General features: G+C 59.4%; 1 protein-coding gene across 1 annotated transcript; it reads left to right on the forward strand.

Moving 5' to 3' along the window:
• Positions 1-6,850: 6,850 nt before the first annotated feature.
• LOC127037172 (cytochrome P450 2C23-like) lies at positions 6,851-15,849 on the forward strand. Its single transcript, XM_050928708.1, has 9 exons — positions 6,851-7,222; positions 7,976-8,138; positions 8,758-8,907; positions 9,355-9,515; positions 10,206-10,382; positions 11,256-11,397; positions 12,114-12,301; positions 12,843-12,984; positions 14,804-15,849. The coding sequence occupies exons 1-9, from the start codon at positions 7,049-7,051 to the stop codon at positions 14,989-14,991; spliced, it is 1,485 nt and encodes a 494-aa protein (XP_050784665.1). The 5' UTR covers positions 6,851-7,048; the 3' UTR covers positions 14,992-15,849.
• Positions 15,850-17,487: the final 1,638 nt, after the last annotated feature.

Genomic DNA, 17,487 nt, shown 5'->3' on the forward strand with positions numbered 1-17,487 from the left:
GGGGATGAACGATGCCTCTTGATTCAGACTGTTTATACTGGGAATTAACAGGTTTCATGTTTCTCTCCGGTTCCCCCCAGAGCCAGCAGCTCAAGCCCTGGTCAGTTCTCCGTCCACGCAGCTGCCGGGATTGCAGCTTAATTAAACTCTACATCCTGCTTAGTCATTATTTTCTTGTTGCAGACATTTATCCTTGTCAGAGGCTCCGGGGCCTGTGGAGATGTCAGTGCCTGAGCTGCAGCTGCATGCGACTTCCCAGGGCCACGAGGTCTCCCTGTGCCAGAGCCGCGTTGAAATGGTAGCACGACACCCACTGAACCTGCCCTAATGGCTTTGAGGCACTAGGGGGGCCCTGTGCTGCAGGAAGTGGGGCAGGGGCTCAGTAGGGGTCGCTCTCCCCTGGCAGTCAGGGTTGACCCCAATGCCCCATCATGCTGCACATGGGTGCCGGGCATCTCAAGTTCCCACAAGCCCCGTGAAACCCAACACTGGTGTGCTCGCTATCTCTGGCCATCAAATGGTGCATGGGCCTCGTCCCTGGAGCAGGGGGTTACCATCAAATCCTTGTTACGCTCCAGCAGCCGAAAGCCCGCGGATACTCCTTCACTCCCTCTCCTGTCACCGCTCCACCCCAGAAGAGGCTGCATTTGAGCACCGCCTGGCTGGGAAGCCTCATGAAAGGGCTGGATGCGGCTAGATGGCCAAGGCCCTTTCCTGGCTGCGTCCTCAGTCGTCCAACTGGGATTGTTCTTGGGCATCACACTAGCAACCAAGCCTGTGGCTCCGTTGAAGACACACAGTTCCCGCTCCAAAGAGGCAGGAGGGGAAACTGAGGCACAGGGCAAAGCAGTGACTTGCAAAAGGGCTCTTAGATCCCAGTCCGGTGGTTGGTCCACTAGGCTATGCTGCCTCTTTCTCTCACCCATGGACACATGGCCCCCCCTGCCAGCCACGCAGTGCTGGGGAGGGTCTCTGGGGAGCCCAGTGCCCCCCTCATCCCGAACATCCCTGTGCAGGAGTCCCGTACAGAGATGCCCAATGTGCTAATTCCCCAGCCCTGCCCTCCGGCTCCACTGCCAGTCACAGCTCCCAATTCTTACTCCCCTCCCCCAGCTGGGGGGTGTCCCACCCAGAATACACGTGAGAACACAGCCACACACACAGTCCCCTGGCATGTGCATGCACACATGTGCAAAGGCCCCTGCTCACCAGTACCCCCAGCCTCGCACGGCCCCCAATGCCCACGCCGCCTATGCTGACGCACGGCTCTCTCACGTGTGCAAGTGAGCACACCCCTATGCGCACACGCCATGGGGCGGGGGTGGAAGCCAGAGGGTGGGAAAGGCAGGTGTGGAGGGGACAGATGGTGGGAGATTTGAAGAGAAAGGGCTGTGCCAGTCTTTCTTTCTTTCTGACTGGATTTTCCTTTCTTTTTTCTTTTTTCTTTTTTCTTTTTTCTCTTTTCCTTTCCTTTCTTCTTCTTTCTTTTTGAGCAAACTTTTCTTTCTTTCTTTCTTTCTTTTCCCCCAGGCCTTGTCCATTGCTCTACTTGTCAATCGGTCCCACAGCTGCCCCACTCATTCCCTGTCTCTGGCTCCATGCCGTCAGATCAGCCCTCGGTCCCCTCCCTAGGAGCCGGGGAAGGCCCGTGACAGGGCAGCAGGGGCCTGTCTAGCTGTGGCAGCCTCTGCCTGGGATGGTCAGGAACCTGCTGCTGTGAGATGATCAGAGCTGCCAGCACCTGTGCTCAGCAAGCTGGGCCGGGGTCACTTGGGACACAAGTTTGTGGGTTCCTCAGCGGACACGTTAACCCAGCTGCGTGGTTAGAGCATGAACCATCTGGGGACGGGGCAGCGTCCTGCTCTTTGTGTGTGTGCAGCGCCGGGAGCAGTGGGGGCCCCACTCTCAGTCTGGGAGGGGCATGGGGGCTAGTGGTTAGAGCAGGGAGTCAGGTATGTATGAAAGTGAAAGTGTGAAAGTGGGGTGTAGTGGTTAGAGTGCAGGGGGGGGAGGGAGCCAGGACTCCTGGGTTCTATCCCAGCTTTGGGAGGGGCGAGGGTCCAGTGGTTACAGTCGGGACTCCTGAATACTGCCAATGCCCTGGGCCGGATCTCAGTTGGGGTCTGTGCAGCATCTGGCACGACGGGGCCCTGATCTGGCTCGGGGTCTGTGCAGAGCCTGGCACAGTGGGGGCCCGGGTCTCAGTACAGCGGTCATGCACAGGCCCAGTGATGCCAGCTGAAGCCACGGATCCTTCCTCCTTCATGCCCAGAATCGTCTCTGCCTCTGCCTGTTGCCAGACTCCGCTCCGCCACCGCACCCCCCCGCACCATCCTGCTCCTGTAGCTCATTCCCTAGGGCCCCCGATGCCACCATCCTGCCCCCCCGAAGTGCCAAGCTGGCATTTCCATGGCCTACTTTCCAAGGCAGGTTACGGCTCCTCTCCAGGATCCCCCCCACTCCCTTTCCTACCTGACCTCAATAATCACAGCTTCTCAGCAAGTCCTCACCCCCTGGCTGCACCAGGCTGTCAGTAACTATAGGGCCCAGCCCTGGTCGTGGGCCCGAGGGCCCCTCTCTGCCTGGGGCTGGGATTAACCCTTTCCTTGCCCTCCTCAGTTAGCCTGGCATTTCATAGGCCCTTTTTCCCCCCTTCTGATCCCTTCCTTGTTCGAATCCTTGGAGCTTTCCTCCCCGCTAGAGTTCCCTGCCTTTTGGGCATGAGGGAGCAACCCCAGCCCCCTGGGCAGGGCCCGCTGGAAGAGGGGAGGGAGGGGAAACTGAGGCATGGAGAGGCAGAAGAGCAAAAAGAAGTCTATTGGAAAGTCAGGAGTTGAACCTAGGCGTCTGGGTTCCCAGCCCTAACCACGGGACCCACCTTGTTCGCAGTTAGGGGGCACCCCCAGGCGTGCGAGTCATTAACAAGGGACACGAGTGTTCACCACAACCGCGCAAACAGGAAGGTGGGGCTGCAGGTTGGCTTGCGGGGCACCAGCGGAGCTGTGGGTTATGGGGGGAGCCCAGGCCTGGGCTAGCAGGGGCTGCAGGTCAGGAATGAGGGGCACAGGCAGAGCTGTGGGGGGAGGCCAGGGCTGGGAGCTGCACAGACCCCAACTAACGCCTGGGTTCTACCCCCAGCACTGGAAAGGGAGTGGTGGCTAGTGGTTACAGCGGGAGGCAGGCGGGCTGGAGGTCAGTACGTCACAGCCCTGGGCAAGGGATTCCTACATAAACAGCTGCCACACCATGCCCCAGAGGTGGCTGCAACTGAGCCCTGGGCAAGTGATCCCAGTATAAACAGCTGCCGCGCCCCCACCCCAGAGGTAGCTGCATCTCAGCAATGGGTGTGAGACCCCTGTATAAATAGCTGCCACGCCCCCAGCCAGAGGTAGCTGCATCTCAGCAATGGGTGCGAGACCGCTGTATAAACAGCTACCACGCCCCCACCCCAGAGGCAGTTGCATCTCATCCATTAACTACTTTTACATGCGGCGTCTCATGCGCCTTGGGACTCTTTCTGGCTGCAAGGCAGCGGTGAAATATAAACTCATTATTATAATCCTAAGAAATCAGTCAGTGGGGAGCCCTGCCAGGGGGGAGGTGAAATCCCAAGGAGAAGCCCAGCATCACAGAGGATTTTCCTTCTCCTGAAGCACTAATTTCCCCCTGCCTCTGTGCTGTAATGTACAATTAAGCTGTCACTGGGCCAGTTCTTCCAGCCAAAAGCTACGCGCGCCCTGCGGCAGGGGAGATGCAGGGACTCAATCCTCGGGGAGTCTCCTGGCTCTCCCCATAGCAAAGGCAAGGAGGGAAATTCGCCACCTGTCAGTTTGGCCTCAAATAGCCAAGAGCGGGAGCCGCAAGGCAGGTGACCTGAGTCACGCAAGGGCCCTGAACAAGCAGCGAAGAGAACCCAGGTGTCCTGGCTCCCAGCAACGCCCCCCTTCTCTAACCACTAGACCCCACTCCCCTCCCAGAGCTGGGGATAGAACCCAGGACTCCCCTTTATTTCAACAGACATGAGGAGCCCAGTTATCCTTGAGAGTCTGGGCCTTTCTCCCCTGAACCCGACCTGGCCCCATTGCAGTCAGGGGGTGACTCCGGATTGACTCCAGGGGGCTGAGATCAGAACCAGGCCTGGCCCCATTGCAGTCAGGGGGTGACTCTGGATTGACCCCTGGGGGCTGAGACCAGAACCCGGCTTGGCCCCATTGCAGTCAGGGGGTGACTCTGGATTGACCCCTGGGGGGGCTGAGATCAGAACCCAGCTTGGCCCCATTGCAGTCAGGGGGTGACTCTGGATTGACCCCTGGGGGCTGAGATCAGAACCCAGCTTGGCCCCATTGCAGTCAGGGGGTGACTCCGGATTGACCCCTTGGAGGGGGGGCTGAGATCAGAACCCGGCCTGGCCCCTTTAAAGCCCACAGAGTTGTTCCAGTTTTCACTGACCTGTCTCAGATCCCGTAAATCCCCAGCCCTCCTCCTCTCGCTAACATCCCCCCGGCCCCTCCGGCCGGCCCTGGCCCACACATCATTAATGACACACATGGGCCACAGTGCCGGGCCCTAGGCTCTCTGGCGTTTGCTCAGGGTGAAACGGGCCAGCCCAGCAGCCCGGACGAAGCCCACAGCTCAGGCCTCTGGCATCGGCTTGGTCTTTGCTGCCCCTGCCAGCCAGCAGCAATGCGCGCCGGCTGCAGAAACTCAGCTCCGAGCCCCAGCTCTGCAACCAGGGCTGGCCTTACATAGGGGCACCTCCGGAGCAGGGGTGCCCCTCTCCCTGCAGCCCTCTGCCTGGGAGCCGCCCCTGGCCAGCTGTTCCTGGGAGCTTCCCGTTCGCTGTACGGGGGCAGGGGGAGGAGGGGTGCTGATGTCAGGGTGTCCCCTGCCCCCCCTCACTCGTGTACCCCATCTCCGCAGAGGGTGGGGGGACAGATGAGTGGGAGGAGGACCCACAGCTGCATTTGTTGTGTTGGAAAATCAGACAGCTTCGCTTGGGAGCTGCAATGGGGCTGGCGGGGGGGCTGGGAAGCAAGCCGTGAGTCTTCGGGTGGGAGGGGGCAGCTTGTGGGTTCGCTTAGGCGTGGGGAAGAAATAATCGCTCGCTGCTCAAAGGAGGTCAGGGCGCCAGGCTGTCGCTATGTAGAGCAACTGCTGAGATGCAGCTGCCTCCGGGGTGGGGCACGGGGCTGGTTATACAGGGATCCCTCCCCCAGTGCTGAGATGCAGCTGCCTCTGGGGTAGGGCCTGGGGGCTGGTTATACAGGGATCCCTCCCCCAGTGCTGAGATGCAGCTGCTTCTGGGGTGGGGCCCAGGGGCTGGTTATACAGGGATCCCTTGCCTGGTGCTGAGATGCAGCTGCCTCTGGGGTGGGGCACGGGGGCTGTTTATACAGGGATCACTCGCTTGGTGCTGAGATGCAGCCGCCTCTGGGGTGGGGGCGCAAGGGCTGGTTGTACAGGAATCACTCATCTGGTGCTGCAAAGAGTCCTGTGGCACCTTATAGACTAACAGACGTTTTGGAGCATGAGCTTTTGTGGGTGAATACCCACTTCGACGGATGCAAGGTGCTGAGATGCAGCCGCCTCCTTTCGCCTCCACACATTCCTCTAACACCCGGCTTATCACCCCTCCAGCAGCCCCCAGCTGCAGGTCTGACGCTAATTGCGGTCCTCGCCACTGGAGATGTGGGGAGGGGTCAATCCCACCTGCATCCCTGAAGCCAGAGGGAAAGGGGGAGGGACCCTGGGGCTGGCAGGCAAGGTGTGCCCAGGCCCCACTTCCCCCAGCCCAGTACACTACCTGGAGGGGATCAGAAGGGGGAGCTGCAACCCCCCCGACCCCTCCAGCACCAGCACAGGGATGGGGGTGGGGGAGCACTGATGGGGGGCTGCTTGTTCTCTCGCTAGGCCCATGGCCAGCCGCTGGGGGGCAACCAGCTTGGAGACCGACTGGCACCTGTTAGGGTGCCTGGCACACAAACGCTCCAGGCCTCAGTCAGCCCCCTGGCCAGGTTCCTGGGCAGAACCAGGATCCAGTTCCAAATCCTGCCCCAGGGCCTCGGCGGCTGCTTGCGCTCACAGGGCAGAGCTGTGGTTTTGCAGGGTGTCCTGGCCCCTACTCCGCTGGCCAAGTCCCCTCAAGGCACCTGGCAAGTCCAGAGCCCTCTGCAAGCCTCATCCCTCGATCCCCGGTTAGTAACAATCCCCAGATGTTCTCCCCCAGCGCTCACAACACGCTTTGCTGAGGAGCACAGCGGCATTGTCCCTATTGCGCAGATGGGGAAACTGAGGCACGAAGGGGGGGTTGGCTTGTCCCAGCAGACACTGCCAGTGCCAGAGCTGGAGAAGCTGGGCCTCCTGAGACCCACTGTAATGCTCCAGCCACTAGGCCACACCACTGAGGCTGGGATGACAGTCCGCACCGACCTACCTGGGGAGAGATTTCTCCTCTTTAGGGCGATGACAGCATGCCGGGGACGGGGGGGGACGGGGCAGCCCTGCCATGCTGCTATGGAGCTGTTCATCCCAGGGTGCCCCCAGGGGGTGGAGAAAGCGGAGAGCCCAAAGGTCAGCGAGGGACCTTGCCAAATCTACCCCCCCTCCACAGGCAGCGGGACACTGGAGCAGCTCCCAGGCAGATTGGGGCCCCTGGTGCATGACCGCTCGGATAAACCCCTACGTGTATTGATCCCGGCCCCTTGCTGTGGGGCCGAGGGCACAGGGACCGACCCTGCCATGGTGGGGGTTGCTGGGGACAGAGGGAGTTAGGTTCATTTGCGGGGAGTTGCTGCAGGAATGGGTGGGGGGAGGCTGCCGGGGGGAGGGGGGAGAGGCTACAGTCCATTGATGACTGCGGAGGGGCAGCCCCGGCTGCCAGGGTCAATGTACAACTGCCGTGCCAGGGGCCCACCCAGCGAGTTAATCAGTGACTGGGGGGCAGCCTATGGCCGGCTATAAGGCCCGAGGGCCATTAGCCGCGGGGCACTGCCAGACACCTTCCGAGGCAGCCGGGACGTGCAGGCAGCGCTGATCTCAGCCGAGGAGGATGGAGCCTGGTGCCGTGTTGATCACGGGCTGCCTTCTTCTCCTCCTCTTCCTCCTCCTCTTCCGAGCCTCAGCGGGCCAGGGCCCCGGGCGTCTCCCCCCGGGGCCAGCACCCCTGCCCGTGCTGGGGAACCTGACTCAGAACGTCCTCCCACTCTATCAATCCTACCGCCGGGTAAGGAAGGGGGCTGGGCCCAGGCGCCAGGGCCAAAGGCGGCTCCCACTGCGGGTCCATCCGTCTGGCAGGCGTCCTGCTTTCTCTCTGCAGGTTCAATGGAGCTACCCATTGCCCTGCACACCCCTCTGTCCATCCCCACCCCCCGCACCTCGATCTAGCTCCCCGGCCCCCAGCACCTCCTCGATTTAGCCAGCCTAAAATTGCCAACGCTCCAGGATTGTCCTGGCGTCTGCAGGAATTAAAACTTAATTAGGCCACGTGATGAGACCTCCAGGAATACAGCCAACCAAAATTGGCAGCCCCAGGGCCCATAGGGGGGTGAATCGGGGTGTGTGGCTGAAGCACTATGCAGCTATTCTCTGCCCCCCAGGGGGCGGATTGGGGGGCGTGGCCAGAGAGCACTGAGCTGTGACTATTCTCTGCCCCCCCAGGGCCCATAGGGGGCAGATACGGGAATGGCCAGAGCGCACTGAGCTGTGGCTGTTCTCTGCCCCCCAAGGGCCCGTAGGAGGCAGATCATGAGTTACAGGAGCCCTGAGGCTGCTCTAAATTACACTGGGGGCCAGGCAGGGTACAAGCAGCACACAGAGGCTTAATGTTGCTTTCCCCCATTTCTGCCCTGAGTGGAAACTGAGGGTAAAGCCACCATAGGTAAAAACAGTGACATCCCCTTGGTTCCTAATTAATTCCCTCCCAAACCCCATTTTGCTGTCTTACCACTCCCCCTCCCGCTGCGATTCCCACCCCCAGCTCTGCCAGAAGTACGGCCCCATCTTCACTGTCTGGCTGGGCCCGAGGCCCACGGTGGTGCTGTGCGGGTACGAGGTGGTGCACGACGCCTTGGTGGAACACAGCGAGGAATTCAGCGGCCGGGCGCCCGTCCCCTTGGAGCAGCAGCTGAACCAGGGGTATGGTGAGTGCGGGCCAGGGAGGGTCTCTCTGCAAAGCCCTGCTCCCTGCCTGGTGGCATCACACCGGCTCCACTGCCTCAGTGGCTTTGTCAACCTGTGGCACTGCCTGCCACTGGAGATTATCACCACCTTCTTTGGCCTTTTTGTGGGGGACAAGAGGTGATGAAAAACTTCAAATAAGTGTACAGGAAAATGGTGGCTTTTTTTCCCTCTTTTGTTTTCCCTTTCTGTCCAAAATTTTCATGGCCAGGGGGGGGGACACATTTCCCAACTAACCCCAGGGAGTGGCTGTTTGTGTAACCCATGCTAACCTAATGTGGTGGTTGGGGGTCTAATGGTTAGAGCTGGGAGGGGAGACAGGGGGATGGAAGCCAGGACTCCTGGGTTCTATCCCCAGCTTTGGGAGGGGAGTGGGGTCTAGTGATGACAGTAGAGGAGACTGGGGTGTGGAGCAGGACTCCTGGGTTCTACCCCAGCTCTGGGAGGGGACTGGGGTCTAGTGGTTAGAGCGAGGGGGCAGTGTCTGGGAGCCAGGACTCCTGGGTTCTATTCCCAGCTCTGGGAGAGGAGCCAGGGCCTCTGTTAACGACATTAGATGACGTCCCCACGGTGCTGTGGCAGGATTAGTTAACACCAACGGCGAGCGCTGGAGGCAGCTGCGTCGGTTCACCCTCACCACCCTCCGGGACTTGGGCATGGGCAAGAGGCTGCTGGAGCAGCGAGTGCAGGAGGAGGCGCAGCACCTCACCCAAGCTGTGGCTGAGAAACAAGGTGAGCAGTGGGGTGCCCGACACAGGCACCGGGCAGCATCCCCCGACAGTGAGCCTGGGACACCCGACGGCGAGTCCTGGCTCTGGAAGGGAAGTGTCTGAGAGTGGTTAGAGCAGGAGCTGTCAGGACTCCAGCTGCAGGAGGGGAGTGGTGTCTAGTGGTTAGAGCAGGAGGGGCTCGGAGCCAGGACTCCTGGGTTCTGTCCCCAGCTGCGGGAAGGGAGTGGGGTCCAGTGGCTAGAACTGGCTGAGCTCGCATTCCAGACTCCTGGGTTCTATCCCAGCTCTGGGCGGGGCAGAGCCAGGACTCCTGGGTTCCCTCCCAGCTCTGGAGAGTTGGCTCTAGTGGTTGGGGGGCTGGGAGCCAGGATTCCTGGGCACTCTTTGGTTTCCCCATGTGGGGCTTGTTCCCTGCTGTCTGCTTCCCCCTCCGCCCCACGTGTTACAGGGCGCGCGTTCGACCCAGTGCCTGACCTCACCCGGGCCACCGCCAACGTCATCTGCTCCATGGTGATGGGGACCCGATTCAACAGTGACAACGAGACATTCCAGGAGCTCCAGCGTCTCATCATGTCCTACATGTGCTACTTCCGCTCCCTCCCAGCGCAGGTACCCGGGGGGACCCGACGCTCCCAGCCCCAAACCACCAAAACAGTCGCTTGCTGGGCTGCAGGCCCCTCTCTCTGGGCACAGCCGTGAGCCCATTCCTGCAGCCAGGATGTACCTTCAGCAGGTTGGGAATTCTTCGACAAACCAGTTTCCCCTTGGAAATCTCCAATTCCCCGGTGCGGGAAAAGGGCCCGTTTTGGTGAATTCCCCACTTCCAAAAAACTTGCCCCCTCCGGCGAGATTGGTTTTTGAAAGGAAAAAGTTCCAGGGTTTTGCGTCCAAATGACTTTTCGCTCCCAAATCTCTGTTAATTTTTCGCAAAAGCAAACGCAGACGAGGCGGGCGCCAAAATGTACCTTTCCACAGCCCCGTGCCGGAATTTCTCTTGCCCCTCCGCTTTGGGTTTGTGAGGATTTGCGAGATGTCCCAATTGAGGGCAGGACATTTTTCCTGCTGCTCAGCAGACGGGAAAGCCGTTTCCCAGCCAGCTTTGCTCAGCTGCCTCCGAGGGGAAACTGAGGCAGCTAGAGGCGGTGCCTGAGCACCGGGATGCCCAGCAGATGAGTGGCAGTAGTGGGATGAGAACCCAGGGCTGCTGAATTCCAGCCCAGCACTTTAGCCTCCCTTCTCCCTGCCTGCTATTAAACAGTTATCCCCCCTCCATCCCATCTCTCTGCTCCCCCTCCTCAGCTGTACAATACCTTCCCGGGTATCATGCACTTCCTGCCCGGCCAGCACCAGCGGATCTTCAGGGAACAGGAGCGCCTCAAAGCCTTCATCCAGGCCCAGGTGGTGTCCCACCGGCACAACCTGGACCCCAGTGCCCCCCACGACCTCATCGACTGCTTCCTCCTGCAGCAGGCCAAGGTGAGGGGCATCCCGGGGTGCAGGAGGAGATGACGACGGAGGGGACCACGGCTGGAATTCAGTCCCATTGATGGGGGGGCAGGGTTTGATGGGATCCTGTAGCTAGATCCTCATAGATACCTCTGCGCCCCCTCCCTACACATGCCTCTGCCCTCCCACCCATCCCCATGGACACCCCTCAACCCACCCATCCCCCTGCCCATCCCCATAGACACTGCTCAACCCTCACATCCCACCCATCCCCCCATCCATCCCCATGGACACCCCTCAATCCACACAGCCCCACCCATCCCACCACTCCCCCTTCCTTTTAATCATCCCCCCTTCCTTCCATCCCCTCCCCCCATCCCCCCATCCATCCCCATGGACACCCCTCAATCCACACAGCCACACCCATCCCCCCACTCCCCCTTCCTTTTAATCATCCCCCCTTCCTTCCATCCCCTCCCCCCATCCCCCAATCCATCCCCATGGACACCCCTCAACCCAGACACTCCCTACTCCTGCACCCATCCCTTCAACCCATGGAAACCGCTAAATCAACCCACCCCTGCATCCCCAGACACCCCTCTATCCACCAATCCCCCCACCCATCCCCAGACACACCCCTCTACCTATCTAGCCAGCCACTGACTCTACACTTGGCACCCTGTTACCGCTATGTGGGTTCAGGCTCTCTCTCCTGCAGCTCAGATTCCTGCCCCGATGCCAGTTCCTCCCAGCTTCCTGGAGCCAGGCCGACCATCCCTCCTTCTCCCCAGGGCCGGGAGCCGGGCAGCGGTGGCTGCCAGGGGAGCCCCTTGCCCCGGATTGCGGTGGCAGGGTGGGATTGTGCCTCACTGGGGTCCCCCCCCCCCCCCGGCCCTGTGCTAGGAGCGAGGGAAGGAGCAGACGGAGTTTGAGGATGAGAACCTGACGGCGCTGGTCAACAGCCTGTTCATCGCCGGCGTGGAGACCACCAGCAACACCATCCAGTTTGCCTTGCTGGTGCTCGGCAAGTTCCCGGACATGCAAGGTGGGTGCGAGCGGCTCCTTCCCCCAACCAATCCCCAGGGTGCTGATAATCCCCAACGCTCCCTGCCGGGGGGACCCCAGCTGGCAGCAGACAGACGGCTCCATCCTCAGGCAGGCGGGGGCTCCTGGCAGCAATAAAAGGGTCTCAAAAGGAGGGGGACCACCCCCCCGAGGATCCCAGCGTTCCTTCCCTCACATAGAGGGGCCACCCCAGCCAGGGTGAAGCAGATGCAAGGGCCCTGCTCCCAGTCAGGGCCCATAGGGGGCAGATCAGCACGCCCTGCACTGTGGCAATTCTCTGCTCCCCCAGGGCCCATGGGGGCGGCCTATGAATTAGAGCAGCCGTGAGGTTGCTCTGCATTACAATGGGCTCTGGACATAGGGGAGAACAAGGGCAATTTACAGCCCCTACCCCCATCCCAGTCCCAAGGGCAGGGTGGGGGAGACTAGAACAGGGTTCAAGGAGCGAGACGGAGGCATAGGGGAGGGGGTGCAAGGCCATCATGGGGAGGCCAACCAACCCTGGGGAGGGCAGGAAAAGTGATGCAAAGGATCCTGGGAAACGTGTTGCTGTCTAGAAGGCGGGGCTGGCCCTTGGGGGTGGGGAGAGACATTGATGGGGATGGGTGAGAAGGGGAGGATGGAAGTGGGGGGGGACACACATGGGGGGAGTCCTCCCTTCCCTGACATGCCAGGGCCACTCGTGTCTCCTTGCAGCGCGGGTACATGGGGAGCTGGACAGGGAGGTTGGCAGGGCCCGGCCTCCCGCCCTGGAGGACCGGCTACGGCTGCCCTACACCAACGCCGTGCTGCATGAACTCCAGCGCTACGTCGACCTGGTGCCCATGAGCCTGCCGCACGCCACCACCCGCCCCACCCCCTTCAGGGGGTACCTCATCCCGCAGGTGAGACCCCCCCCACACACAGCCAGTTCACTGGCCCAGGTCGAGCTGAGGAAATGCCACCCTTCCCCCTTATAGCTTTCACGTCCCCAAGCTGCTGGGCCACTAAACTGTGGCTGCGTCCCACTCCAGAGGTGGCTACATCTCAGCACCAAGCAAGGCACACCTGGGCGAGCAGCTGCCCTGTCCCACCCCAGAGGTGGCTGCATCTCAGCACCAAGCAAGGGACACCTGGGCGAGCAGCTGCCCCGTTCCACCCCAGAGGTTTCTGCCTTTCAGTGGTGGGAGAAGCGATCCCCTACCCAGCTTGGCCATGAAATGTTACTTGGCCAGCATAGAAGCAGGACATCCTGGAGTCTCCTCCCCCCTCTGCTGTCCAGTGTGTGACCTAGGGCCCATCCCGTAACTGCCCGTGCCTCAGTTTCCCTCTTTGGGAAAGAGACATAGCAACCCCGCAGGGCTGTTATTTTCTTTCCAGTCCTATTGCCGTAAAATGCCTAAAACCTTGCGCTGTCAGTGTCTTGTCTCCCTCCACCCTCCCCAGGGTACGACCATCATCCCTCTCCTAGCCTCGGTGCACTTCGACCCAGCCAGCTGGGAGACCCCAGAGGATTTTAACCCAGGTCATTTCTTAGATGAGAATGGAGCATTCAGGAAGAGAGACACGGCCATGCCCTTCTCTGCAGGTAACGTGGACACGGGTTCGTCTCCCGTCTCTCTCACATGCACACACACACACAGCAGGGCTCAGCCCCTCCAGCAGGGGGTGACAGGGACACACACACAGAGAGCAGGGCTCAGCCCCTCCAGCAGGGGGCAGGAGTCACACACACACACACACACACACACACACACACACACACACACAGCAGGGCTCAGCCCCTCCAGCAGGGGGCAGCAGTGACACACACGCGCACACACACACACATACATTGCAGAGCCTCGGGGTTGTTTCAGTTCAGAACAAAGACCAATGCAAAGGCCTTGCCAGCCTCCCGCCTGACCTACGACTGGGGGGACTAGCCAGGGGATTTCAGAGGGTGAGATCATTACTCCTGGGCTCAATGGGTAGTGATCAACAGCTCCATGTCTAGCTGGCAGCCGGTATCAAGCAGAGAGCCCCAAGGGTCGGTCCTGGGGCCGGTTTTGTTCAATATCTTCATTAATGATCTGGAGGATGGTGTGGACTGCACTCTCAGCAAGTTTTCAGATGACACTAAACTGGGAGGAGTGGTAGATACGCTGGAGGGTAGGGACAGGATACAGAGGGACCTAGACAAACTGGAGGATTGGGCCAAAACAAACCTGATGAGGGTCAACAAGGACAAGTGCAGAGTCCTGCACTTAGGATGGAAGAATCCCCTGCACCGCTACAGGCTGGGGACCGAGTGACTAGGCAGCAGTTCTGCAGAAAAGGACCTGGGGGTTACAGTGGACGAGAAACTGGATATGAGTCAGCAGTGTGCCCTTGTTGTCAAGAAGGCTAACGGCATTTTGGGCTATGTAAGTAGGAGCATTGCCAGCAGATCGAGGGATATGATCAGTCCCCTCTATTCGACACTGGTGAGGCCTCATCTGGAGAACTGTGTCCTGTTATGGGCCCCACACTACAAGAAGGACGTGGAAAAACTGGAGAAAGTCCAGCGGAGGGCAACAAAAATGATCAGGGGGCTGGAGCACATGACTTCTGAGGAGAGGCTGAGGGAACTGGGATTGTTTAGTCTGCAGAAGAGAAGAATGAGGGGGGATTTGATAGCTGCTTTCAACTACCTGAAGGGGGTTCCAAAGAGGATGGATCTAGACTGTTCTCAGTGGTGGCAGAGGACAGAACAAGGAGCGATGGTCTCAAGTTGCAGTGGGGGAGGTCTAGGTTGGATATTAGGAAACACTATTTCACTAGGAGGGTGGTGAAGCACTGGAATGGGTTCCCTAGGGAGGTGGTGGAATCTCCTTCCTTAGAGGTTTTTAAGGCCTGGCTTGACAAAGCCCTGGCTGGGATGATTTAGTTGGGGTTGGTCCTGCTTTGAGCAGGGGGTGGCACTAGATACCTCCTGAGGTCCCTTCCAACCCTGATCTTCTATGATTCTACTGGGTCCTGCTCCGGGTGCGTACGACAGAATTCAGCTGCGCCCTGGGGCAGGGACACCTGGGTTCTATCCCCTGCTCTGCCAGGTGGCCTGAGGCAAGTTGCGTCCCCACTCTGTGCCTCAGTTTCCCCTCCCCCCATTGCCTGTTTCAACTGGGCACTCGCTGGGGCAGGAGCTGCTTCTAAAACTGCTGCTGCTCCCTGGAGAGGGGACCAAGGAGAGCCCCTAGAAGGCGCCGCGGGCTGGAGAAAAGGTGAGCTGGAAAGAGATTGAGCGTCTCCGAAAGAGGTGACTGGCCCCTGGCGTTCAAAGCTCCTTCTCGGGGGCTGCCGCAGTTCTCAGCTGTGTGCTGGAGGCAGGCCCCCGGGTGGCCCGACAAGACCCACCTGACGGGCTTGTCCTCTTGTCCCCCCTCCAGGGAAGCGCGTGTGTCCCGGGGAAGGGCTGGCCAAGGCAGAGATCTTCCTGTTTATAACCACCCTGCTGCAGAGCTTCACCCTGGAGCTGCTCGTGGACCCTGGAGCCATCGACTTGGCCTCGCTGCGGAGGGCTTTCCGTGGCCAGGGCCTCTCCTATGAGCTCCGTGCCGTCCCACGCCCAGCGTAGAGCGGGGCAGAGAGGGAAGGAGCCAGACCCAGGTGTCTTCCATGCTGGGGTCAACCTGGAGTCACATCAGTGCCCTCTGGGCCAGCTCCTGATCTCATTTACACTGTGGTGCACATCCAGAGTAACTCTCCTTTCACGCCAGTGCTCCTGGGGCCAGATCCTGATCTCATTTACACTGTGGTGCACATCCAGAGTAACTGTCCTTTCACACCAGTGCTCCTGGGGCCAGATCTGGATTTCATTTACACTGTGGTGCACATCCAGAGTAATTCTTCTTTCACACCAATGCTCCTGGGGCCAGATCCTGACCTCATTTACACTGTGGGGTAAATACTCCGCTGACTTCACTGGAGCAGGAGCCAGAATGGAACTGCAGTTACAGGCGAGTGTAAATCTGGAACCCCTTCCTGGATGGCAGCGGAGTCACTCCGGAGTGGCTGAGATCAGAATCTGCCTTCATGAATTCAGATCTACATACCCATGATGCACAAGCCAGCACGCAGCTGGGCCATAGTGCTGTGGGGCCCAGTTGTTCAGGGCTGGATCCTGGACCCCTGAGTTCTAGTCCTGTCCCTACCACTGGCCTGCTTGGGCAAGTCACATCTCAGTTCTGTGCCTCAGTTTCCCCTCCTTAATAATTAACTAACCCCAATGATAATTAACCTTGGCACTGCTGGGCTGCGGTCAGCATGTTTGAACTTGCTTTTCCTAGTGCTGAATTCTTCTGGATGTGTTTCCCCAAGAGCTGTCCTCAGCGCTTGGCCATGGTTTCTCTGTCTCACGCACGCTGTCTGCCTGTACCTCGCTTGTAGAAATGCCCTGGGGGTGTTTCTCAGAATTGCAGCTCACCGCGCTTCCAGAAAATTGACTGACACAATAAACGGAAGAAAAGACCAGAATACTTGGCCATGTCTTTGTCTGTTTTGTGCGCATCAGTGAGACAATGGGGAAAGACAAACCGGTTAATATCAGGCATGTGGAAGGATAACGGGGAGGGGGTGTCAGACTTTGGGTAACTCACTTCTCATCTCTGAGCCTCAGTTTCCCATTGCCTCGCCTGCATGTCTCTCGTCAGTTTTTTGGAGGTGGGAACTCAGCACCAAGTGATCAGGGAAGTGGGTAGGATGCTGGAGGAGACTCAGGACACCTGGGTTCTCTTCCTGCCACTGAGCAAGTGATGCATCCAGGCCCCATCGTGTGCCTCAGTTTCCCCTCCCAGGCTTTGTCTATTGAGACTGTACACCCTTGGGGAGCAGGGGCTATCTCTCACTCTGTACCTGTGCGGGATTGGGCCCCACTCTCAACCAGGGCCAGGAGGTGCTATCGTAATACACCTAATAAACACCACCACCTAGCGCTTGTCAGCCGTGGATCTCAACGTGCTTTACAAAGGAGGACTGTGGGGAAACTGAGGTATCGAGCAAGTCACCCATGTTCCAGCGCCGTCCCCCGCACACCACATGCCTAGTAAAGAAAATAGCTCCCTGCCAAAGGGCCGAGAAGTGAAGCTCTGTCTTGGGTCAGAAACTGGCATCTTTGAGACAGAGCCTGGTAATTTTCAATATGGCAAAAGGTTAAGCATCGGCCGCCCTGTGGATCTGCCGGGAGGCCGCAGCAGCTGCGGGTTTTTATTAGCAATGTAGGGAAGGCGCGGACTCAAACGAGTGGGTGACACGAAATGATATGTTTACTTTAACGAGTGCTAAGAGATGCCGGCGGGGAATTCATTGCTGAAGTGCCAGTGAGGGGCTGCTCATCGCAAAGGGCAATTGGAGCCTCGCGTTCGAGCTGATGAGCTCTCAATGAGCGAGCGTGCGGGGAAAACGATCTCGCTGACAGCTCGGCACGACGCAGCCGCACGATGGCAGCGCGAAAGCCGGAGGGACACGCGGCGGGGCTGAAAGCGATACTGACGATAGCATCACAGGGGTGGGGGTAGCATGACCGTACACACACACACACACACCAGCCTGCTTCGGCTTCGCGAGAGGGGAGCTGGAGCAGAGATCGGCCAAGAGAAATTTATGATGAAATTAATGAGCTGGAGGATGGCGTGGACTGCACCCTCAGCAAGTTTGCAGATGACACTAAACTGGGAGGAGTAGTAGATACGCTAGAGGCAGGGCCGGCTTTAGCCTGATTCCCCTGACTCCCCCAAATCGGGCCCCGCACCTAAGAGGGCCCCATGCCCTAAAGAAGAACGCCTAACTTTTTTATTTTTATCCCAGCGGTGGTCCAGGTCTTCGGTGGCACTTCAGCGGCGGGTCCTTCACTCGCTCCAGGTCTTCGGTGGCATGTCCTTCAGTGCCACCGAAGACCCAGAGCGAGTGAAGGACCCACCACCAAAATGCTGCCGAAGACCCAGAGAGCCGCCGGGTGAGTATGAATTGGGCCTCGCACTTCCTAAAGCCGTCCCTGGCGGGAGGGTAGGGATAGGATACAAAAGGACCTAGACAAATTAGAGGATTGGGCCAAAACAAACCTGATGAGGGTCAA

Source organism: Gopherus flavomarginatus, chromosome 18 (assembly GCF_025201925.1).
Source record: "Gopherus flavomarginatus isolate rGopFla2 chromosome 18, rGopFla2.mat.asm, whole genome shotgun sequence".
Classification (NCBI taxonomy): Eukaryota; Metazoa; Chordata; order Testudines; family Testudinidae; genus Gopherus; species Gopherus flavomarginatus.